General features: G+C 34.2%; 1 protein-coding gene across 1 annotated transcript in view; it reads right to left on the bottom strand.

Moving 5' to 3' along the window:
* Nucleotides 1-9,532: 9,532 nt before the first annotated feature.
* Nucleotides 9,533-26,928, bottom strand: part of LOC149538671 (transcription factor MYB25-like) — a 65,766-nt gene continuing 48,370 nt past the window's right edge. Inside the window, exon 2 of the mRNA XM_089799999.1 lies at nt 9,533-11,018. Coding sequence (XP_089656125.1) covers nt 9,928-11,018 — 1,091 coding nt within the window. The 3' untranslated portion in view covers nt 9,533-9,927. The remainder of the gene's footprint in view (nt 11,019-26,928) is intronic.

The following is a 26,928-nucleotide window of genomic DNA, read 5'->3' as shown; positions in this document are numbered from 1 at the left end:
GGGTGTGAGGATTATACACTCAGTAATACAAGACCCTTCCTTTTCATTTTCCCTTTCTTCCTTGTCCACTTATAAAGATCATTGTAGAGACATAGATCACAAGGGCACAGCAAGAGATCACTACAAAGACATAGACCACAAGGGCACAACAAGAGATAAAATATATTTTCACTCCTAAATCCTAAATGAATGAATGAATTGAAACACTAGGTGAGGGCATAAATTATAACACAATCAATCAAAATTTAATGACTTTTAGTTTCCCTTCAATTCCCCCAACTCAACAAAATCTTTCACTATTGCAAAGAATGAACAAAAGATTTAGCCCATACCTATGAAATAATAAAAACCCTCAGAGAGGAAACATTATCAATTAAAATGGAAATTAGAATTGATTTCATCTACATGCCTGTGGGGTTCACCAATTGTCCTAAGATGTTGATTTTTTGCGGCTTCCAGTGTTTGGGTTTCGCACGCGGTCGATTTCATTCAACATTAAAATGATTTCATATATTTTCTTCTTTTTTCTTTTATTTTTTACGTCATCAAAATATCGATGGCGCCAGGGACACTTTCCAAAAAAAAGCCAAAATCACATTGTAATGTCTCTACTGTCAAATATTGTCGTTGATAATTGGCCCCAAATGTAGCAGTAGTGGAATCATTCGACTATGTGTTGGAGGCCACTAATTATGTGATGGTTGTTTGGTTATGAAAAAATGTGGAGAAGGGTATTGAAACCATCAACCCCAACATTGTCTCAAACATAGCTCTAGTTTTTAACTTTGGTAGGGAAGGTTGTGTTTTTACTTTCATGGGGAAGGTTTTGAAGAGAAAATAAGGGTTGGGATTGGTTCAATATCTCTTGTCTAAACAACAACTATGCTACCATGAATCTCGTTCTTTGTAAGAATGAAGATTTCTTTGAATTTGTTGAAAAAATTATTTTGTTGGGTTACTTCTATGGGGTGACCCTATTCATGACTAAGTTGGATGAGTTTTAAAGTATTATTTTGGTATCTTCATCTCTTCTTTGTTCTTATCCATTCATCATGAGTATTCCTTGTTCGGTCTTTTCTACTGTGTTTTAGGCCTCTTCATGGTGTATGAGCTAAGTTTCTTCATGGTGTATGTGATGGTTAGGGGTTTCTCTCTTGAAAGGTGTCATCATCTCCGTCAACATTCTCCCTTCATTCTAGACTTTTCTTTGACTTTTTGATTTTACTATTTTTACTTAATATATCACTTGTTATACATGTTTCACTCAAAAAACAAATAATAAAAGCTAAATAATAAAATCCATCTACTATTTCCCTTCATAAACCCAAAAGACATTTAATATTATTATATTTAAATGTGAAATAAAAAAGAAAGGAAGCATAAATAAATGAAATGAAATTACCTAAGGGCACATTAGGAAATAGGAGCAATTAATTAAATAATTAATTTCCCTAAGACCAACATTAGGAAATATATTAGGAAATTTTAAATATAATTAGGAAAAAATAATTCCTTAAGACAATGAAGTGTTTGCTAAGATACTAAGCACATAAGAATCTAATTAAAAACGGTTTAAAGCACATCTTCTTTTTTCCATGTTTTGTTCCTAGAAAATACATGATTAGTAGTTCATGGGGTCTTTGAAAAAATGAAAATTATCTTATAATGAAGCTAAGCCAATCAAATCAAGAATATACTAGAAAATTAGAGTAAAATATCATAAGAACCTATTTTGGAAAATATGTGGAATAACTATTATGCTAATGTATAGAATGGATATATTTATCTATACAGTAGGTCTAATAACCAAAGAAAATCTATTGAGTCTAAGAATATTTCTTCTAAATAGAAGAGAAAATCCTCTTCTTAACAAAAGTTTTGATTAGAAAAACTAGAAGAGAAAATCTTCTTCTTAACAAAAGTTTTGATTAGGAAAAAAAAAAAACTTTCACTTCTTTGAGTGAATGCATTAGATCTCATATACATATCCATTTGTATAGTAGAGTGGATCTACTATTCCAATAAGGTGGATGTATTGGATCTTAAGCCTATATGCTAATCTATGAAAATGGCAAGATTTTATACCTTCGTCCTTTTAAGTGTTATATCCATTTATTAGGAGACATGAATATGAAAAATCATATGGCCTATCCACTAATCCTTAGGTCTTAACCACTATTTATCATGGAATGATTACTAATTCATGTATATGGATAAAGAAGTTTTGAAAGAAAAATCCACAAAAGTATTCAAATATCCACCAAAAAGAGACCTACAATCTTGAAATTATACAAAGTACCAAAATTGTTAGTTTGAACCCATAAATGAGTGCCACCAGGTGTGCTAGAATGTGTGCAAGGAACAATGATTTCAAAAGGAACACAATAACAAGCTAAAAACTTACAATCATATATTTGGGAAATGTCAAGATTGGACATAGAAAACTATAGCAAATAAAAAAATGCAAGTCAATATAGTATGATTAGTAATGTTATTGATACAATTATGTTTCTTGTAGTGTCTGCCCCTAGTTTGAATTTTATTATTATTGCCAAAATCTTCTAGGCCAGTTTATGCTTGTTGATTAGTAGCACTACCTTTCTGATTATCAAATATTGTTTCATATTCAATTGATTTTATGATGATTATTACAGTGATTTCAGATATTGATGATGATTAGTTAGATGAATTATCAAATGTGTTTTCTTATGGATACTTACACCATACTGCATGTGTGTGTGTGTGTGTGTGTGTGTGTGTGTGTGTGTGTGTGTGTGTGTGTGTGTATTTTCTTTATGTATGACGTTTCTGATGTGGTTAAGGAAGGGAGTCGTTGTCACCTGCTAGTCGGTATCTATAAGATGCACCACTTCCTACCATTGCATGTTTAGCTTAGAATATTGTGTTTGTACATGCGTGGATTTTATGCACATTGTAGGTACCGGGTATCGACTTCTCTAAATTGCCAGGATGAGCGTACCTTATCGCATTATCTCAATGGTAAGAGAGGGGAGATAAATTTTTAAGTCCAAATCCTAACCTTTAAACCCATTTGTCCTAGAAAAATAGGACAAGTATCTAAGTTAGTTTACCCATCTGAATTCATCAAGTGACATGAATTCGTGATTTTGACCCTAGAGTTTGATTATGTTCTTTGCCTTCAATTGAGTTGTCATATTTGGTTTTGTGGGTCTATTGTGATTTTCTGATATAATTAAATCAAATTAAGTAATAATTTAATGATTTAATTTAATAATTTAATGATTTAATTTTATAAAAAATTTATAAAGAAAATTCAATATTTAATTATATTTGATTAATTAAGAAATTAATTAAATAAAAGAATTAAATTTAAAGATTTTATTAAAGTTCTTTTTTTTGACATATTTATATTTATTTAATTTAATGATAATTATTTAGAAATTTTATTTTAATAATAAACTCTAAATAATGTTATTAATTAAGTTAATAAATATATTATTAAAAAACATCTTATGAATTAATTAAATAAAAGAATTCAACTTAAAGATAAAGTTTTAGTTCTAATTTAGGTGTAATTTTATTTATTTAAATTAATAATAATTATATAAGAGTTTCATTTTAAATAATAAACTCTAAATAATATTATTAGTTGAATTAATAAATATATTATTAAAATATCTCATAATTAACTAGAGAGAGAAAACATAAATTTAATAAAGTTATTTTAATTAAATTGCACAAAGCGTATGCATGAAATTAAAATATAATAAATTAATAAGAGAGAGTAAGCAATTATTTAATAAAGTTTATTTTAATTAAATTGCATAAAGTTTATGCATGAAATTAAAATATAATAAATTAATAAGAAAGAGTAAGCAATTATTTAATAAAGTTTATTTTAATTAAATTGGATAAAGCTTATGCATGAAATTAAAATATATAAATTAATTAAAAGAGAGCAAATTAATTTAATAAAGATATTTTAATTTAAATTGCTTAAAGTTGTTGCATGAAAATTGTATATAGAAATTTTGATATTTAATTAATTAAAAAATTAATTAAATAAAAGAATTAAATTTAAAAGAACAAATTAAAATTCTAATTTTAGTATGTTTATATTTATTTAATAATAATTATTTAAGAGTTTTATTTTAATAATAAACTCTAAATAATATTATTAGTTGAGTAATAAATATTATTTGATTAAAAAGAAAATATGTTAATATGTTAATATTTGATTTAATTAAAAATTAATTAAATTTATGCTTTAAATAAAAAGTTTAAATTAAAGGTCTAAATTTAGAAAATTGGTTAAAGAAAGATTAGAATATGATTTTATTTAATTGATTAGAAATTAATTAAATATATACTTTAGTTTAAAATATTTATTTTAAAAGTCTAACGAAAAGAAGTTGAATAAAAATATTAAAAGACTAAAGATTAAAAATTATTTTATTATGATGTAATCTAGTTTTATAAATGTATTTTTTTTAGCCTTTCATACCCTGTGACATGTACAATGGATGATTGAGCATTTTGAATTTTATTGCCAAGTGGCATTCGGAACAAATGTATATTATTTAAATTTAAATGTGATTCAACGTCTTGGGATCCTTAAGGAATGTAACCTGTTATGTATGCTTATAGTTGATTGTGTGTTTTTGCTTCCGCTACTTTATATTTGATGTGTATGGTATTCTTGTTGTTCAAAAAAAAAATGTTTGGCAAACTTAGTAAAACTTTAGGTTAATTCTTTTGGATTCCTTGGCGAGGCGTTACATTTCCAATGTTGAAAGATTATATGTGTTCTCAAGGGTTTTGTTACATAGTATTGATATTGCTCTAAAATAATCAAAGATTATGTGAAAATTATTAATGAGACTTAAGGTTCTGCAAGTGAGTAAGAAATTTGCATAATAGGTGTTTCATAATGGGAGAACGAGAAAGCTATTTTGGTTAAGTGAGAGTTGAAAGAAATATAGGGCTAGGATGCAAAGATTGAGACAAGGGTTGATAATTGAGGTTTGTACACTTCTTGAGTAGTTGGCACTTTTTAACTTAGGAGAGATTGAGAGGATTTTGGATGGGAGAACTGGTAGGCGGAGAGTGAGATTTCCAAAATACTTTTTTTTTTTACCTCACACTCAAGGGTAATAATAAAGAAAATTTAAATTCCTAGGTAAGAGGCTAATGTGAGTCCTTACTAATTGTGCTTGGCATTTAAGATTGAGGTGGTCAAGTAGATGTGGGAAAAGCTTCCATTCATGGCATGAGTTGACTTGTGTGGCTAACCTTTATGATAAAGGGTGTGCACATATTTAGAGAAGGGGATTAGTCTCATTAAAGATAGATTAGAGGCCAAGAGGGAAAAGTAGGATGATATGATGGGAGGAGAGAGAATGAGTGAGAAATTTTTTTAAAAAATTAATTCTAAGTTTGAGGAAAGAGGATTACAAGTGAATAAGGATATTTTCTCAATTTAATGAAGGGATTACCATTGCAAGTGGGAGGTGTAGAAAAATGCAAGTGAATGGGAGGGAATACATTTTTTTATTAATTTTAGTTCAAAGGGAAAAATAAGAATTTACTTTATTTAAATGGGATAACATAGTATAGATTAGATAATAAAATAATTTATCGAGGACTGTCGACAAAATGAGACATTGATTGAATAAAGAACTTATTTAATTAATAATGTGAGTATAGAGGAAGAAGTTTATAATGGTTAAATGGATCAAATTTTAATGACTAGATTTAGATGTTTACATTATATAATACTATTGGATTAATTTGAATTTGATGTATGAGCCCTTTACAAGTATCTTGGGGGACTCTAGAGTGATAGATTTGTTCTCATGAACAATCTAGAACACTAGTAGATGTTTTCCCTATTAGCCTTAAATCAAACCAAACATTTTTTTGAAACACATTTCAAGCCTTTTATGTATCCTTCTAGCCAAAGAGCTTAGTTTACAACACCTAGAAGTGAAGGGGATTTCATGGGCATGATTACTTATCTTTAAAAAAATCTCTTTTTATTTTATCTAGAAATTTCATGGTGTCTTTTTCATTGTGTTGTTGATTATGTTTTGGTTTTCTTGTTGTTTGTTCTGCTAGTATATTTTTGTAATTGTATATAATGCAAGATGGAACATAGGTTCATAGGACTGTGATAGTTACAATCTAATCTATGTCAAATTTTTTTGTTCCAAGCTTCTTGAACTACTTTAATAGGAAAAAAATATTTCAAAAAAAAAAAACCTCTTTCAATCTTATTGATATAGGTAAGAATTCTTCATAACTTACTTTTTCCATCAGCCTATTTGTCTTCAAAATAATTTTATTGCATGCCAATACTCCCTAATGATCTTCTTTTGTCTACTTTTATTTATCGATTAGTGTAATCCTAGTTTTGGTGATTTGTCAATTTGTCACTTTTTCTAAAAGATGGCACCTAAATCCTTATTCATCAATTGAAGATTATCTAAAACTGAGTGTTGATTAATTACTAAGGGTTTTGATTATATTTCATTTTCCTCAATGAATAAAGTTTAAATGTTACTAATGTTCATTTTTGTTACACACTATGATCTTCTTAGAGAACTTGGTCTGCTATTTCTTGGAGAACTTGATATGCTATTTCTTGAACTTGGTTTGTTATATCTTCAATAAATTTTAAATGTCACTAATGTTCATTTTTGTTACTTACACAAATCTTCTTGGAGAACTCAGTCTACTATTTCTTGAAGAACTCGGCTTGCTATTTCTTCAATAATCTGAAATTCTGTCCAAGAAAACATTTTTGTATAAAATCTTCCAATTTTTTTAATAAAAGAATGATTCCTAGGTGTTATTACCATTCTCTACTCTTCTCCCTTTTTTTCCCTCTATATCATTTATAGCCTTTTTTCCTCTCTATCCTTTATAGCCTTTCGTGCTCTCAAGTCCATTGTTTTAGGTCCATTGTTTTAGAGTCAAATATTAGCAAGTCCATTGTTTTAGAACCAAATATTAAAACCTTTCTTGCTCTGCCCATTGTTTTAGATGTTTTAGCAAGTCCATTGTTTTATATTAGCAAGTCCATTGTTTTAGAGCTAAATATTAGAGCTTTCTTGCTCCCATCCATTGCTTTAGATGTTTTCGCAAGGCCATTGTTTTAGAGCCAGATATTAGAGCCTTTCTTACTTTTGTTCATTGCTTTAGATGTTTTAGAGCCAACTATATGTATTAGCAAGTCCATTGTTTTAGCACCAAATATTATTGCCTTTCCTACTCTCATCTGTTGCTTTAGATGTTTTAAAGCCAAATATTAGTCTTTATTTGCTTTAGATGTTTTAGAGCCAAATATTAGAGCCTTTCTTGCTCTCGTCTAGCCTTTCTTGCTCTCGTCTAGGTTATGCATGATATGAATCTTTTTATAGTTTCAATTCCTATTTGATTGTGAATAACTAGTTGCATCTTTTTAATCTCTTTTCTTGCTCTCATCTAGGTTATGCATGATATGAATCTTTTTATAGCTTGATTCCTATTGGATTGTGAATAACTAGTTGCACCTTTTTAATCTCTATTTGATTATGAATAACTAGTTGCATCTTTTTAATCTCTTTTTTTGCTCTCGTCTAGGTTATGCATGATATGAAGCTTTCCTATTTGATTGTGAATAACTAGTTGCATCTTTTTAATCTCTTTTCAATCATGCATGATATGAATCTTTTTATAGCTTCAATTACTATTACTATTTGATTGTGAATAACTAGTTGTATGCATGATATGAATCTTTTTATTACTATTTGATTGTGAATAACTAGTTGTATGCATGATATGAATCTTTTTATAGCTTCACTATTTATAACTTCAATTCAAATTCAATTCAAATTCCTATTTGATTGTGAATAACTAGTTTTCATATCTTCTTAATCTCTTTTCATTCCAGATATCTCAATCCTTTATCTACTCTATTTCCATGTTTTTTCCATTAGTTAGAAAATAACCAGCCTCATTTTAATCATGTATCTTCCATACCAGCCTCAGCCTCGTTATAATTATGAATCTTCCAAAACAAAATCCATAAAAAACATGAGATTATTAAAATTGAAGATATTGCCTGCATAAATTTCCATCAAGATGGATTTATTTTGTGAGTGAATGAAATAGCAAAATATGATTTTGATCATCTACAACTTTTGGGAATAACTGGGACAAGCTACTGGAAACAGGGCCTCTTCCTCACACTCATTGCACACTTACTAGAATGGAATTAGGGCTGCCGCATTCTGTCTTCGTGATTCTTCCTCACTTATTATAATGGGCAAAGCTTCAAATGTCCTTTGCTAAACCGTCACTTTCATTGTCTTCATAGAAAATACTTTGAAACCATTCCCATTTTTGTTATGACTTTTCGTTGTCTTTATAGTAAATACTTTGAAAGCAAGGAGGTAGATCTTTTCTTCGGAGAGAGGTAGATTTCTTTAAAAGGATAGAATCGAGCTTCAAAGAAATACCCAATAATTCCTAAAATTACTAAATCTCTATGTAATATGCAGCTGAACCCAGAAGATAATAAACCTGATATTGTTCTCTTCCGGGTTGAAAATGATGAAGGGTTTTGGGATTTTAGTTCTATATTTTGTGTAATACTTAGTGCGCCTACAGTATACTATTTCATTTGTCTTTATTATGGCTTTTGATTTTCTAATAGATGTAAATTATAAGACTCCCGTTTCATGAGGTTACGATGATGTTTTCCATTTGGTTTTTGTGGTTGTCACACAATCGAGATTGTTGCCACTTGCTTCAATGACTTCCACTGGTCAAAAAGAAAGGAATGCCAAACCAAATTTAAAAAATATTGTAGATTGTCAAAAATTTAACATGATTCACTCATGCAAGACGGAGAAAAAATGTAACCAGCACAACTGATAAACAGAGTTAAAGAGAGGACATGATTTGACAAGGAGCTAACTTGTAAGCTCGTTTATATGGCTAATCCGTTTTTTCATGCATGATTTAAAGCATTACATGAACAAATAACAATATTCCATGAAAATCCAATCAAATTCATATATTACTATTTCCAAAGCCAAGAGATCGAGGGGGCTTACGAACACAAAATTGTTATAAGGTTCTTTCTGAAAATTGATGGTGAGAATTATAAAGTGATCCAATTATAGATTCTCTATTATCAGCAAATTCAAAAATCTTCATTCGCCACTTCACTTAAAGAAGTTTGGAAAGTTTTCATTCAAGAGTCGGAATTGCTCAAGTTAAAAAAAAACATGTGGGGACTAAAATGCTGTCTTTTTCGGTCTGATTGAGGAACTTCCATTGTGAATGTATTGCTGGATTGATGATTCATTTCTCTCGGTAATTATGATTAAAATGAGAGACCAACTTTATATCCATTTTTTGGAAAAAATCTCTTGGGCTAATGTTACACAGCAGACGTGCCATCGAGATTTAAGAGAAATATTAGACATTCAAATCAGCAATTGAGAACATCGACAGGGACAGCAAGTAATGTCTCCTGATTTAATTTCAAGCTTCAGCACAGTTTTGAGCTAAGACTGGATGAAAATTTTATTTTTGCCTTTAAGGCTGGAGAATCGTTGAATGTTACAATTGAATACAGGATGACCTGAACATTAGCATAACCTGGCTAACTCTACGGTACTGGAATTCTAACATTAAACATGACTCTAATGTCTATTGTCGTCACAAATGTTTTAGTTTAGATATGTCAACACCTGACTTGAATTCCTTCACAATTTTAAACAGTATTATTCAGCAATTTGAGACTTTCCTTGATAGTGATCACAATGTCATGGCCTAGTCCGTACAGGAACCTATTGTGTTCACAGACTCTAGCTCAGCTGGTCTCTATATATTGCACGCGTACCAGAAGTTGTGATTTTTCCCTTTTTAAGTATACAGCATTTGTCTTAAGCCTCAACTATTTGGTCTCTTTGCTTGTTCCCCTAAATGATGAAGTTGAACTGCTGCCAACGTATGCCTTGAGATCTCAGTTGATACTAGTTCTCGCATCATGCTCACTAAACTATCACCAACTTTACTGGCATTAAAGTGTATGTTATTTCCAATGCCGTTCTGTTGAGACAACTCTTTCTGAGACCTGAGCATTGGTGTCATCATCTGAGCAAGTGTTGTATGTAAAGCAACAGAAATGCTCTTCTCCGTGGAGTTTTCTGATGATGTACCAACTACTCCAGCCATTCTGTTCAGGCTGGAAGAATTCAAAAAGTTGCTACAGGATGCAAAAGAATTGTCTGAAAATTCAACATATTCCGGGCCCAACAAAGAGCCTTGTGTTTGAGTTTGAGTTCCACAGCAACCTCGACCACAGCGACTAGGTACTCCTGAAAAGCTACCAGCATATAATTGATTTGGAAATATAGGTGGACTGCAAGATGTCAAACAAGAGTAATAAGTTTTATCATGTGTTGAGGGGTGCATAAATGGTGGGACCCTTGTAGTTTGTTCAGACACAAAAACATTGGACGCCATGGATTTTCCAGCAATCTTGGTTTGATTTGCAACTGAGCTATAGCGGGTAAATGCACTCAGTCTGGGAGTTGGACGAATGAGTTTATCATTTATTTTTGCTTCGGACTTATGTTCGGCAGCCTGTGATTGGTCATTATTAACTATATTAAGCCCTTTCATATTCGTGTCATCTACCTTATCTGGCATTTTCTCAAGTACCCTTGTTGGATAAGTTAATTCGGGACTTCCAACTTCACCTCTGTCTTCCATTGGAGAATTAACAACCCCATCTGCACTGTTGTCGTCTCCAATTAGCTTATTCTTTTCCACATCACTGTATTCTTCTTTTGCCTTTTCAGACCCACTTGAAGACAATTCCTTCTTCCACTTGTCGATTCCAAGGTATTTGCGTCTTAGAGTGGAATTCCAGTGATTCTTGATTGCATTGTCAGTTCTTCCTTGTAGCATCCTTGCAATGGATGCCCATTTATTTCCATGGATTGCATGGGCAGCTACGATTGCTCGATCTTCTTCATCTGCATTTACAAACCATCACTGGGTTAGCAACATAGAGCAATGAACGACAAAGCTAATATAAATCACATTTTAGCATGTCAAACAGATTTATCCCTAGCAGAATTTCATGTTAAATAAGAATATCATAGCTGCACCGATTTCAAAGCTGTCCTATGTCAAAGAGCATTAAAATGCTTACAATAAATATCTGAAATTGTAAGCAAACAAGAAAAAAGATCAGAACACCAATAACTTATTGGATATTGGATGGTAATAACGTGCATGCATACGCCCATTGGTGGTAAGTTGGTAACCTTTAACTAGGAAGATTAAAAGCTGCTGGCATACAGCATCAATATTCACTACAAACATGATGCAGCATTTCTTCTACTGCATCCTTTTTGCATTAGGCAATGACCATCCTTTTTGTATTAGGCAATGACCGGAGGGAGTTTTTCTTTTCTGGTTCTTTTCCCCAGGAGCCATTTTTGAACCCAGTTAGGAAAAAAAAAATATTCACTACAAACAAAACAAATATACGACAATGCAAGTTAAAGAAAACAGTTTGAAATCCAAATGTTTTAGCTGCGCATTAAATTTCGCATTGTGACTAAACTACTAAGCCACAACCTAGCCTTAAATGCTCCTGGCATACATAAAATGTTTTCTGAACTCTTCATAAATGAAATTCATATGACGGGGACACAAAACTCACTTTCTGTTGTCGCAGTATCACAGTGTCAAGTAAGACGCATATACAATTCCTACCCAAAAAAGATTAAACTGCCATATTTTTTAGCCTCTAGAACTGGATTGCAATCACTATTACAGGTTTATAGACAAGATCAATTTTGTTTGTACCAAAGTTGACAGCAATTTCATAGAGAGTAGCCATCAGCTCATATCCGCTGCTGGGCTTTATATTAAAGTAAGATATAAAAGATAATGTGGCAGAAGGAAAATACCATGCTGTAAGAGACTAGGTAATAACAAGAACACAGCTTATGAATCAAATATTATCTTTTACATCAGAAAGAATGATGGCCAAATGCTTTTAGCCTAAGACTACAATCCAAATGATGTTTTAAATTAGAGTTCCCACAGCAATCGCGTGTCAAGTCAGCAAGTCGGGAATATTCTGACAAGGCATGCCTGTCAAGTCAGGAATATTCTGGCTAGAACTCGGCTGAGTCAGACACCTGGCTTGTATGAGCCAGCTGACTCGGCTGGCAGCAGCCCAACTTGGAAAAGAGAAAAAAGGAAAAAACAAAACTTTTTTTACTTGTTTTTTACTTATATATGTCTTATTTCATTGCTATGAGAAATCAAGAGGAAAAGAGAGAGATAGGAAGAAAAATAAGAGGCCACAAGTCCTTTGTCCTATGCATTGGTCCTCATAATGACGCAGTAGGGCGGAGGAAGTTGGCTCATCCTAGTATCATAAGATTCACCTCAAGAAGAGAAGAAAGTGAGAGATAGGAAGAGAAGTAAGAGGTCATAGGTCCTTCGTCCTATGTTGGTCCTGGTCCTTAACATAATGAGGCAATACATGGGGCAGAGGGAGTTGGTTCGTCCTAGTATCACAAGATTCACCTCAAATTTTATCACATTAAATTCCATGATGCAAGCAAGTTGGTCCTGGTTCTTAACATAATGAGGCAATACATGGGGCAGAGGGAGTTGGTTCGTCCTAGTATCACAAGATTCACCTCAAATTTTATCGCATTAAATTCCATGATGCAAGCAAAGGCACCTTTAAGGAGCATGTTTGTTGGTGAGGAGTGGATTATGCTACGACCACTCCAGGATTATATGTGGCAAATTGCGTTTTTTATGAGCAAGGTTTTTCAACCACTTGTACTGAGAACGTGCAAGTAAATTTATTACAGTTTAGTATTTACATTTTCTTTTTATAATTTTATAAGCATTTTTCGTTTTACTTGCAAATTTTGCTAATTATAATGCACACATGTAACTTAATTATTTATGTTTAATTTAACAATATTTGCAGGTCACTGAGCCCCTTGAAGTTCTACAAATAGTTGATGGGTAGAAGCCCTCTATGGACTACATATACAAGGGCATGGATAGGGCAAGAAGGCCCTTAGACCTATATAATGGAGAAGTTGAACATAAGTATGGTCCCATTTAGAAGATAATTGATTAGAGATGGCATAAACAGCTTCACAGGCCCATCCATGCAGCTGCTTATTAACTCAATCTGGAAACATCCATAACGATTAGAAAGCAGATGAGGATGAGGTTCTTACTGGGCTATATTCAGTGGTATAGTGGATGTCTACTGATACCACAGCTACACTACATAAGATGGAGGCATTTAATAATCAATAAGGGCTGCTATTTTTGGAAGCCAAATGTGCAAAACCACTCACACAAATTAAAGCAAGGTATAATCCTGAAATATATTTAAGCGCATAATTTGATTTTATAATCTAGCCCTAATGTTGGGAAATGAGACTTTTCTTTTCTTTTTCTTATTTCAAATAGATGGTGGCAAATGTTTAGGCCTACAGCCCCAAACCTTCAGATAATTGTCATCCACGTGTTGAGCCAACCATGCAACACCTTGGGTTGTGAAAGCAACTGGAGCATGTTCGAGCACATTCACTTGAAAAGGCACAATAGAGTATCCATTGAGAGGTTGAATTATCTTATCTTATTGAGAGGTTGAATTATCTAATCTTTGTTCATTAATAACCTTTGTCTTAGAAGAAAACAGATTTTGGACAATGACTCCAGCCTGATCACACTAGGGGAGATTGATCCAAAATATCTCAGAAGAAAACAGATTTTGGGCAATGGCTTCAGCCTGATCACACTAGAGAAGATTGATCCAAAATCTAAGTGGGTCAGTGAGTCTACTGATTGTGTCTTAACTGTGAGGCCCTAGGGTGGGTTGACTAATCAGATAGAGAGGTTGAGGTTGTCGTAATGGCAGAGGAGGATATAGCATGATCAAAGATAGCTAGTGTTGGTCAAGCCGTAGACTTGTTTTTGTTTTCAGTCACATATTTTCAGAACATTTGATTTCATATTCCATGAATTTTATATACATTTGACAATATTTAAAAAAATTATATATCCAAGTTTGTTATTACTTTCAGCTACAATTTATGCTTGTACTTATGTGATCGATGTGTGATTATGTATGTGACCAAATTAGCTTATATTTGATGATGTCATTATGTCTTTAAGCTTTATTCAATATTTGGTGCATGAAATGAGTTTTAAATCTTGGAAAATATCTAAATTTCAAGGGTTCTTCCATTTTGCCGAGTCACCAGTCAAGTCGGCCCTGTCTATATTTGAAATCCTCATTTTGCATGGAAGATTAGAAAGGAAGAAAAGGAGCTATTTGTTCTGGAGAAACCATCGAATCATAAACCTACCATTACTAAGGCTAGGGTGTTGACATAAAAGTTATTAGTGACTTCCTTCAAAACAGTTCTAATGCATCCTTGTATGTTGCTTTACCACTTGATTTGAAGGGAAGCCACCACAGACAGAATACACAAACCCAAAGTGTCTGACAAGATCAAGTCTAGTTCTTCTCAAATGTTTAATCAAATCCAATTCAGTAAGGTCTATATATTGGATCTTCATGCATGATTGAAAGATCAGATGTACTCAAATTCAGCCAAGAAGCTGTCACAAACTTCAAACAAGATCAAGTCTAGTTCTTCTCAAATGTTTATTCAAGTGCAATTCAGTAAGGTCTATATATTGGATGTTCATGCATGATTGAAAGATCAGATGTACTCAATTTCAGCCAAGAAGTAGTCAAGAACTTCAAAAATTAAAAATTCTTGCTACTGACAGTTATAGAGCCAACAGGTCATACCTCAATACTAGAGATTACCATAGGTTGACCTAAAGCATATCAGGGAAGTCAGAGATTCAAGGGGTTGTTTAAAAAATAGATTATTTTGGTGTTGACACAAGGGCACCAATTTTAGCAAGGGGTATTTTTTTGAAATTGCTAGAGTATATAAAAACACCGATCTGTTGGGGCAGCTATGCTCAGCTTGTCTTTCTTGGGCAGAGCAATGCTTGATTTAATGTCTCTTCTCTTCCAAGTGTTATGCAAGAAGAAATCCATCCAAGAGGGATGGTAAAAGTTATATAAACAATTGTATGGCATTATACAAGGCTGGCTCTTGTTATTTGCTTCCAAAATGCTTATGAAAGGTTGTTGGAGGCAATATAACAGGATTTTTCTGGCATTACGAGCATGTCATAGGTGGGTGTTGGTAAGAGAATATTTTATTAATTAAATTGTCTTACATTATTATTTTGCAAGCACCTTCGGTTTATTTAATTATTTTCACAGAAGTGAACGTTTGAATAGCAAGTGACTTTTCCACATACCAAATTTAGAAAGGTCGCTTTAGAAATAAAATGAATTTCTTGATAGTTCAAGAAAAGGTAATTAAAGTGGATTGCAAAGGAAAATTTGACATCTTTGACAAATCCATTTTTTTATGGTGAAATTTAGATATTGTGTTCAACTTGAAACCCTGGGATAAAAATTCCAAGGGTAAATGGATTTTAAGGATTTCTTACTAGTCAATGTAGTGGTGGATTTAGGCACAAGTGTGTTGAACAAATGAAAATTGAAGAGCTTGTGCTAGGATATTAAATTCTCCAGCATTTTAAATCTTTTATGATATTTTCTTCTGGGGGATTGAAAGAATACAAAGATTAAAAGGACACAAATACATGGAAAGAATAGAAAGAATACTTGGGAGAGCATTTTACATTATTAGTTAGTAGTAGTTAGTATGTAATAATGTTCAATGCAACTCCTAGTGAAAGATGTCATCTCATTATTCATTATTCACTTTGGCTGAAATATCATCTTTTAGGTTGACTCTCTTGGTTTTTTTGAAGGTTTATTTTGTGCTCTCTTTGGAGGCAGTTTATAGTTGGGCTCAGTGAGCTTCATTTTGCTGTTGATAGAAGCTTTATGTAATAACCAACCTTAAAAATTTTGAAATATATGACACTATGGTAACTGAATTGTTGATTGTTAGCTTATGATACATGCAAAATACATGAACTATGAAATGCAATGCTCACAATAGTAAGCTATATGGGGTAGAGGATTTGAAACCTACGTTACAGGATTCACATCTTGAAGATGTGAACCGTGTCCGGATGCACACTTAAACTATGTGCATCCAGAGCGTGCCTAGCCACATCTATGGCCTAGTCTTCTTTACTTCCCGAAACCCTAAAACAGCCCTTTACAAGGCCATTCAACCTAAAAGCATATCATTTTTTTTGCTATTTTGCACTGATCTCAATGTCTCTATTTTGGTATTTTGAAGGACGATTGGCTTTTCACTTTGCCAAGTCTATGCACTTTTTTTAGCCCAGTCCCAACTCAAGTAATTATTCTCAAGTTCGAGCAGAGTCTGAGCCACATAAATATGGTATGGATATACATATACACAAAATATATATATATACAGAATTCTAAAACTAAATACCTTTGCTAGTATGATAGTGATAAATATTAGATATTACTATGCCAATTGAAAGTTCAAATTTTCAGTATTATGTCATATGTTATATAATATATATCAAATATGTCTATGGTCACAATTCAAATGAAAATCATTACAATTACAAAATTGACAATCAAAGATAATAAATGCCGTCAATCGTTATCAATCATCAAAAGGATTATGATCAAAATTATCATTTTCTTAAAGTGCATTTGAACTACAAGTTCTACTCTCACTAAGTGCATCATGTGTAAGTGCCTTGTCATCACTGAGTGGATCATGTGTAAGTGTTTCATCATCCTCATCATCTATAATGACTCTTGCAAGCTCTTGAATAGATGCATCCAATTCAGTACACTTAGGGGTTATGTCCCATTGCAACTCGTTAGAATTTGAGAAACTTCAACATAAAAAATACAAACTAAATTAAAAAATGATAGATACTAAAGTCCCCAATACAACTGTTTAAAAAACCAAATCTTTCCCATGATAAATTCTTGATTGCAAGAGTTTAGAGGAGCAAATAATTTTGCCCATGTGAATACAACCTTGTGTGAGTGTCTACTTTATATTGGTCTTTAAGGGCATAATTATTATGATCTAATCATGATATTTCCTCACATTCTCCACCACTTTCACATATGAGTCGAGTCTTTTGAGTGCCCATTTGTACCTGCTAGCAATTTCATTTTCCATACAATGGAGTTCTCCTTGGCAAAGCATCTGTGAGCTATAGTATTTAAGAGATGATGCATATGCAAGGAGGTGCAATGGTTTGTTCACCTTGTTTGAAGGATGATGAATGATTTTTTCCACACTTCAGAAAAATGTTTCTTCAAGCTCATTCTTTTTGTACTATTATACCTTCATTTTTTTAATCCTAAATTCCATGCCATCATCGACCTTCCCCAAGCATGTCTGATCTATATCAGAAAACCTGATCATATTCATGATAGGGTAAGTAAAATCCAAACTGTATTCCACAAGAACCCACCAATTGTCATCCAAGATCAATGACTTCACCTTTTGGACCCTCTTTGAATTTGATAGCTTCTGTATAATTTGTTGGTTGCTAATAACTATGGCACCCAATGCCTCTTTCACCTTCAGAAATCATCTCAAAACAATTGTGTGATGCAAATTGGGTCTCAAAATCCTACGATCATGTAAAAACAATGATGTTAACACAACAAAAAATATAATATACATATTAAACTAAGTTTCCAATTCAGGTTTTGGTTAGGGTACAGATACAGGGCTCATGTACATGGATACGACAATGTTTTCCCCCCTTGCAGGGTTGGGTTCGGGTTCAGGTACATCCATATATGCATGTGTGTATGTATGTTCAAACATTGAAATGATAAATATAAAAAGAAACCTGATATTCATAAATCCATAATGGCCAATAAAATTATAAATAAAATAATTATATTAGCTGATATGGTTTCAGATTGTATGCATTACAAATTGACATCAATCCGAACATAGGCAACAAACATAACTATGGGCTGGATTTTACAAATATATCAACAGAATTGTAATCAAATCTGCAAAAAATTATAAATAAATAAAAACAATCCCTGACTTTCAACTGAAATGAAGTAAATTGTTGTTCACTGCTGTCATAAACCAAGGGCATTACACAGACCAATTTTGATTTGAATAATATTACCAAGTTGTTGTTGTGAGTGTTAGATATGGGCCTCTAGATCCACACACACTTCAACATGATCATTATTCGTGAATAGCACACCGGAACGAACATGAGGTTATTCATCCGATAAGTAGACATAAGGCAATCTGTTGCCTTCTAACCAAACGGGGCAACCGTATGCTCTCAAAATCGAGAATCCAATAACCATAGACCGAGCTAGTATGAAGGATTTGAATGGAGATGAAACATGCATTAATCTAGATGATATGCGTATAGATCTAAGAACAAGACAAGCAAAGTAAGCTAGAATGAATGCAAGTAATCTAGATGGAGAGCCATGTAAATTTTAATGTGAATGATTTAGCAATTCAACAACATTTCAATACTTCTTCTCTGACCCTCTTTTTCCTTCCCAAGAGAGCCTTGTATTTATAGATTTTGGCAATATCCATGGTGAGGTTGAGCGTGAATATTTAATTCGTAGTGGAGATCCCACTAAAATAAACAATCCAAAGTGGAGATCCCACTACAATAAACAATCCAAAGTGGAGATCCCACTATGGTTAAAGAAATAATATCCTTGGACTCCATAATGAATAGAATATTCATGGATAGGGTGTCCCTTATCAATATAAAATTGATTTCAAGGATAATGGCTCATTTTCTTTTATTCTGAAACTGATATTCATGTGTCATTTTTGAATGAGTTCAAATTAATTGACTTGTTTGATTTGTTGGATCACTTAATTTGTTTTGAACCTGCGCCCCCCCCCTAATTTCGCATTTAGGAGATTGACCAATTTTATGTTATTATAGTTGCAAGAAACTATCTAAAGCTAATAGAAAGAGCATGTTGATGAACAAATCAGATATACATACATAAACTGACCTACTGCCCTGGGTCAGTTTATGTATGTATACACACAGTCCAAGTACAAAGAAGGATCCTCATCCAATAGTTCACCTAATGTTCGACGAACATTTTCCATAAACTTGCAACAGATTAGGAATCCATTATTCTGAGAAGATTCTGACATTAGCAACACACCTATACAACCTAAACATATTGAAAACTTCTACATTCCTAGAATGGCGGATTAAGATCTAGAAATAGGGGAAAACAGTACAGGAATAGATAGATGAATCTCAAAGAATCGAAAGGATAAAATGTCCTTACACATAAACGAATGATCAATACGGAAGAAATACTCCTAGAGACAATAGAAAAATGTCATCAAGATAAAAACTTTCAGAAAATGATGGAAATCTTGCTCCATGAAGAGAAAGAGAAATACTTTCTAAAACTCGCTCAAGGAGCGAACTGCCTCAACATTTCGAAATTGAAACAATTGTCACTCGAGAGGAAGAAACTAAAACCTCCAAATTACAGAAACAACTCCAAGTCATGCATAAGCAATTGGCCCAAATGTTGTGACATAAGGATAAACCGGCTAAACAATTTGCATTAGATATTATTTGCCCATTTCCTTTTGAAAAGGATTTGTAAATGCCTCCTTTTCCTAGAGGAGTCAAATTGCCGAAATATGACAAATACTTAGGGACATCTGACCCCCAAGATCACTTGAGGGAGTTTGGCACTTTATCAATAGAGCTCATGCACAATCAAACGTATCTTATGCATTTATTCCCACGGAGTTTAGGTGGTCAAGCCATGGAATGGTTTTCAAGGTTACCTATGGGAATCAAGACTTTCGATGAGATTGCGAAATGTTCATTTAGCAATACTCGCATAATATACAGCATCCAGTCAACATATGAGACCTATGCAACCTTAAGCAAAGAATTGGGGAACCTTTCCTAACTATACCCAATACTCACATAAGATTCGTTTTGTACAGAGCTTGTTGTGAACACAGGCTCTTTTACGCTTTCTTTTGCTTTATGCGGCATGTTTTGTAACCAATGCTCAATATGAATAAGGCACTATTTGTTTTTGTTTTCTAAACAGTGTATCGTATATTCTATCGTCACATGATGTTAATTCAAAACATCATGACTGTTCAGATTTTTAGATTTTGCAAATGTTTTTGGTATTTTCAAAGTATATGGATGTTTTTGGGATTTTCAGAGTATACCATGTGCATTGAATAGGACGGAAAACTAAAGCAAGAAAGACGCAAAACACAAAGCACTTAAAGCAGAAATAGCAACAAAAATAGATATTTTTGTTATTACCAAGGTGGCTATGACTAAGGTCTCACCGGGATAATGATTTTTTCATGACTTTTTAAGGACTTTGAGAAATGTACAAAGAGCTTCAAGAGAAAGTCAACTATAGAATCATTTTAGGTGAAGGGTATTGATTGGCTCCTTGAGTGATTCTCCTTCAATTGTAAAAAGTTAAAAGGCACCGGACCAAAACACTGCAGTGACTATGTATGGTCCCAGTCAGTTAGGTTCGAACTTCCCTTTTTGTATCCTTTGTTGTTCATTCTTAGGGTTTTCCCTTAGGACAAGATCACCCACTTGAAATTGCGAGGTTTGACTTTCTTGATGTAGCTTCTGGACAATCGCTTCTGATAAGCTTGTAGATGATTAAATGCCACTTGTCGACATTCATCTAGCCGTTCTAATTCATGTAACTGAGATATTTGTTAGTAATCATAAGTGATGAGTCCCTTCAAAGAGATTCGCAAAGTAGGAATCTCGACCTCAATTGGCAACATAGAGTCTACTCCATATAACAAGGCATAGGGCGTCGTTCCTATAGGAGTTTGAATACTTGTTCTATAAGCCCATAAAGTCAGATTGATCTGAAGGTGCCAGCCCCTTCCAGATTTATTGACTATGCGATGTAAGATCTTGAGCAAAGCCTTGTTGGATGCTTCCACTTGTCCATTACCCTGAGGATAATAGATGGAAGACCAGTGTTGCTTGATTTTAAATTTTGAGCACAATTCCTTAAGATCTTTGTTTTTAAACTGTCCTCCATTGTCAGTAATGATGGAGGATGGTATACGATACTTGCATCTGACGTAGTTGAGAATGAACAGAGCTACAGTTTTTCCGTTAACCTCAACAAGTGGAACCACTTCTACCCATTTTGTGAAATAGTTTGTAGCTGCAATAATGAACTTGTGTCCATTTGAAGGATGAATCTGACCCACTAGATCAAAGGCCCATTGTTGAAAGTTGAAACAGCCAAAGTGTGATGAAAGGAATGAGCTCTCTGGTTGGAACATGGAGTTGGCATTGTTTGCAGGACTTGGCATATTTGATAGCCTCTTTCTCCATATCTGGCCAATAGTAACCAGCTCTAATAAGTTTACGAGCTAGTGTCAAGCCATCTGAGTGAGATGCACACAATGCCTTCGTGTACATCTATTAATGTGTGTTTTGACTCATCAAGTTCTAGACACCTAAGGAGTGCACCATCGAGACCTCTCCTAATCAAGTCATCTGCAATGATGACATACCGTGAAGCACTGTGGATTAGGTGACGTTTTTAATTCCGGGTAAGATTATCAGGAATTATTTGGTCACGAAGGTAAGAGTAAATATGAGAGTAGCGAGATGAGTCATGTCCTATGATAGAATAGATCATTTAGGATTATGGTGAATCATAGGCAGGGTACAATAACGTCTACACCAAGTACTTGTGTCGAAAATCGTTTTCAGGCATTTGTAGCATTGAAGTGAACGTAGCCATGGCATCGGCTCCCTTGTTATCTACCCGAGGAACTTGTTGGAAAGTGATATGTGCAAAGTATCTTTTCAAGTCATCCACCATTCGTTTGTAAGGTATCAACTTCTCATCTTTGGTCTAATAAATATCATTAACATGGTTGATTACCAACTGTGAGTTACCAAAGATATTGAGCTGATCTACCCTCCATTCAACAACAATTTTCATCCCATTAATCAAGGCTTCATATTCAGCAATATTATTTGTACAAGGAAATAGAATCTTGTATGCCTTTGGTAGAGAATATCGTTGTGGGGTTATGAAGAAGATTCCACCACTAAGATAAACTCATCAAGGAATTCAATATCTAGTGGAAGAAGACTTTGCATTGGTGTTTCGGCTAGTTGATCCACAATTACCTACCCTTTGATAGCTTTCCATTCAACATACTCAATGTCAAACTGACTCAAGATCATGACCCATTTAGCTAACCTTTCTATGAGAGAAGCCTTGCTAAGTAAATACTCCAATGGATCAATCTTTGCAATCAGGCGTGTAGTATGAGCAAGCATATAGTGTCGCAACTTTTGGGAGGCAAACACAACTACTAAGCAAGCTTTCTTAATGTGTTGTTCATCTTATATGAGATCAAAGTGCGACTGAGGTAGTAGATAGCTTGTTCTTTATTTTTGTGATCTTCTTGAGCCAGCAAAACACCCAGAGTCGAATCCATCACAGAGATGTATAAGATAAAAGGCTTCCCAAAAATAGGAGGCATGAGCACTAGTGGATTAGCAAGATATTGCTTGGTTTTTGTGAAACTTTTATCACAATCAGCATTCCAATCATATTTTACACCCTTATGCAATCTCTTCTCCCCGCTCTTTTTTTATTTTAAGTTTGATGTATTAGCTCAAAAACTTTTATATATTAACCCTTATAAGGATATCAAATTTGCATTTCAATGTTTCAATTGAAATAAATACATAAAAAGGTTCGTGCTCATTAAATAGTAGTGAAGGCAAACAAAACAAATCTCACAAGAAGTGATACCAAAATCTTAGATCTACAACACAAAATCAAAAGAAAACAGAACGAACAGAGACCAACAAAAACCGATTGAGACAATAAAGTCTCAATAGAATGAATTAAATGATAGGCCATCAATGGCCTATCACTCACAATTCAAAAACTCCATTTTTTGCCTCCATAGACTTGCAACTCTACACACCATCATTCTCAAGTGGGGAAGTAATCAAGGGAACAGACTTGTCCTTAGCATCCTATCCTTTTGCCTATGTTATTTGTGAGGATAGGTTGAGGAATATTGATTTAGTCTACCTAATGCTTAGTTGTTCTCTTTTCCAACTCAAACTAGAGCACATACAAAATGGCGGTTATGTTCTTCACAATTTCTTTGTTTTGATTACGTAAAAACAGGTTTTAAAGGACCCAAAACCTTTAACAAGGTATCACAGAAATACAAACATAAAAGTTCAGATAATAGAAGGCCTCAGAGAACATATAAACAACCACAGAAACAGGAGGTTAAAGTATCACAATTTCTTTGTTGATGGCAATGATTTCCTTCACATTGCTCTTGATGCTCCTAAATATTCAATAGAATCCACCTCTTTCTCCAAGTGTTCCCATTTATCAAATTCATAAGCTAGTTAATTCACAGAATCCTACATATCATCCTCAGCTACATTTTCTTGCCAATTGGAGACTTTAAAACAAGTGACAAACTCCAAATGTTGGATTTTCATTTTGGCTACATGCTATTGAGCCAACCAACATTTAAGAATATCAATTTGAATATTAATAGCCTTAAAAGGGTGTTGAACTTCACTTTCAGGTTCCCTTCCATGAAGCTAATAGTGAGTGTCTCTTGTGAACCATGGACAAGTGGGCTTAGTAGAAAAGGGCTTTACTCTTAAACAAGTTGAAGGCACCCAAGGGGTGGCATAATTAAAGGGCACCTCAAATATAGGTAGTTAAAAAGGGGGGGTGGGGGCCTCAAAAAAGTGGTTAACATTTCTCCCTCGCCTTGTGTCTAGCTATGAAATTAGAGAAAACTAAGTCCGACTAAAGAGACATAGGAAGGGAATTATCATCATCAAAGGCGGAGTTAAGGGGCTCCAAATAAGGATTACTAGATGATACCTACTTAATAAAACAAACAAAGTAAGGTGAACAATCCACAACAAATGTAGGCAACAAACCAGCCCACAAGGAACGAGGATTAGCAAAGGAGGGTTTGACAAATTTGGGCTTTTAGGCAATGGGACCCTCCTTAGAATCAAGCGAAGGGTTATAAAACAACCAATGGGTTTGGGCCAAATGGAAGCCATAAAGACGATATAGGGGTGACTCCTTTGCATCCAATAGCATTTTATGCACAAATTCTTCCAAGAGAAAATCCGAAAAGAAAAATTCATCCTCAAATCACAAAGCAGATAATTAAGCATGGGAAAGACATAAAATGAAACCTTTTGTACCTCTCTTCCAATGTAATCTAGCACATAAGAACCTCTGCCACCCTCTTCCAAACCTCAAGGAGCTCTTCCTTGTTGAAACCATTCAGCATATGATTGAATTTTTTCCTCTATTCGAAAACCCTTTCATGACTGCATGATAATTACCCTTAACCTTAAAATGATATAAACAACATCCAAATCGTGAAAGTAGTTATCAACTCCTAAGATACTGAAAACAAATGTTGCACACATAGACTATGCTTGCTTCTAAAATTGATTTTCTTGTACTTTTGCTTACTTGGAGGGCACGAGCTGCTTCAGCAATGTTGCAAGGTTGAAACCCCAAGTTCGAAACATAGGCACCAATTACCTAACCCCTATCATCCCTTATTAGACCACCACCACACAAATAGAACCATTGAAAAGGTCAACTTTAGCCAATTTCCAAGTAGTAATTTATTGAGAAACCAGCTTTAAAAAGTCAAATTTACCTAATTTATCAGACCATCTTTCAATTATCTTGCCTTCGAGATCTGTGGGTTTGATCTTAGGTTCCCAAAGATCAACCACCGTGAGGATGTTTTAAGTTTATTGTGAAAAAATAAGTTTTCCAACAACTCCAAAGGGTTGGATTGATTTCTAAATATTTTCTTGTTTTGTCCTTTCCATGAGCCCCACCCAACATGGAGAAAAGCTTGCCACCGTAATTAATTACCCAAGGGTAGAAAAGGGATAGAAGAGCAAAAGGGACAATGTTGTTCCAGATAATAGACCCCAGCAGTAAGTGTTGAGATTGTAAAACAAGAAACCCTCTATCCCTTCCCTTGTTCATAGAATTCCCTTACACCCGGACAACCATTTTCTTCAAGGGAACAAATAGTATCCCATGCAACAAGGGAAAAGATAAACTTTTTTCATTGCCAAAGCAAAGGAAACATCTTTGAAATTGTTCAATCTTCTTAGCCATATTTCAAGATGTGTTAACTTTTGCAAAAATAGAATAGATAAACTAGAGTGCTTTGTGAGGGGACATTTAGTAGTTGAAGTTGGCCAGCATGGCTTAAGAGGGCACCTTTCCAGGCTGCAAGTTTTCTTTGGATCTTTTCAATTAAATAAATCTAGGCAGGGTTGTGAATTTTTCCTTGGTTGAGGTGCATCCCAAATAAGAAACAGGGAGTTGCTGAATATTGCACTTAGGCAAGCTACAATTTGATTTGGAGCCTTGTTAGGCATTGAAAAAGAAAATGCCACTCTTTTCAAAATAAATTTTCTAAACTAACACTAGAAAAAAGGCATTAAGATTTTTTTTCAATTCAATAGCTTCAGCCATTATGGCTTCCCCCAATAGAATCATATAGTCAACAAATTGTTGGCAATCGCTTGGGGTGAGGAGAGAAACAGACCTGAAATATTTCAACTTTTCCTTGTTAATGCACTCATCTACATTTCTGGCCAAGACCTCAACTAAGATGATGAATAGATAGGGGAGAGTGGAGAGCATTGAAACAATCATGAGAGCTTCTATTTATCAAGATGGAGAATGTGGGGGTTCAGAAACATATATCCAAAATCTTCAGGATTTATTTTGAATGTCAAAGACTTGGACACTAATTTGAATGGTACGTTCGAGAACAAGAACAAGGTATTTGTTCATCTCACAAAGGCACAAATTACTGAGCTGAAACATGCTTGAGGTATTGTGGCAGATGCTAGGAGGGCAAGAAAATGGGCAGTTTTTAGGAATCTTAGAGCAGTTGTTCGTGATCTCCTCCTAGTGGATGGGAAGCGAGACACCCCTCCAAAACCGCATGACGGTTTCGACAGCAGTCTGATAAGAGGAAGCCCCCATCTCTTCTTGTCAACTGTTGGAATGGTAATGGCTCCTTATGGTCATTACCTGGTCTCTTTCACAATGCAGTGGGGTCTGCCAATATTTTGACCATCACGAAGACCCATGAGACTCCCATGCACCCTCTTCCTAGGTATATTGGGTATCATTGGTTGTCAGTTTGTAGAGAGTTGCTCTGTACTTCTAGTGGGGTCCATGGTTCTGGGGGTGTTGCATGTTTGAAAAAGGATGATATTTTCAGCTACACATCAGTGGTCTACTCCAACTCCTTTGCCAGATTCATGTGGGTTTGTATTGATCATCGGAATCATCATCAAAGGGACATCTTTCTTGTTTTTCATTTTCCACCGACCTCTTCTCCATATGCCATTCATGAGGCCGAGAATGGGGATCCATTTTGTGACCTCCAAGAGAGCATCTCACAATTTGCAGCTTTGGGTGACAACATTATTATTGGAGACTTCAACACACGAACCAAGAATCTCCATACTCCTATAGATGACCGTAGCTCGGATTTGATCTGCACTCCTGAGATAGATCCGACCAGTCTGGGACTTCAGCATACCTTGGATGATGCCCTTGGACTGCTCTCTGGTTGCAGTCACCACCTCCTCCAGTTCTGCGAGTCTTCTGATTTGTTCATTCTGAACGGTATATCCTCCTTCCCTGGGTCTGACCTCTTTACTTGCTGGCCCCATTGTGGTGGTGTGAGTGTTGTGGACTATGTCATCACCTCCTCTTACTTCATTCCCTCCATTCACACCCTC

The sequence above is a fragment of the Cupressus sempervirens genome, chromosome 9 (genome assembly GCF_028749045.1).
Source record: "Cupressus sempervirens isolate cs-2001-9-10 chromosome 9, ASM2874904v1, whole genome shotgun sequence".
Lineage (NCBI taxonomy): Eukaryota > Viridiplantae > Streptophyta > Pinopsida > Cupressales > Cupressaceae > Cupressus > Cupressus sempervirens.
This window is presented reverse-complemented; position numbering and strand designations above follow the sequence as displayed.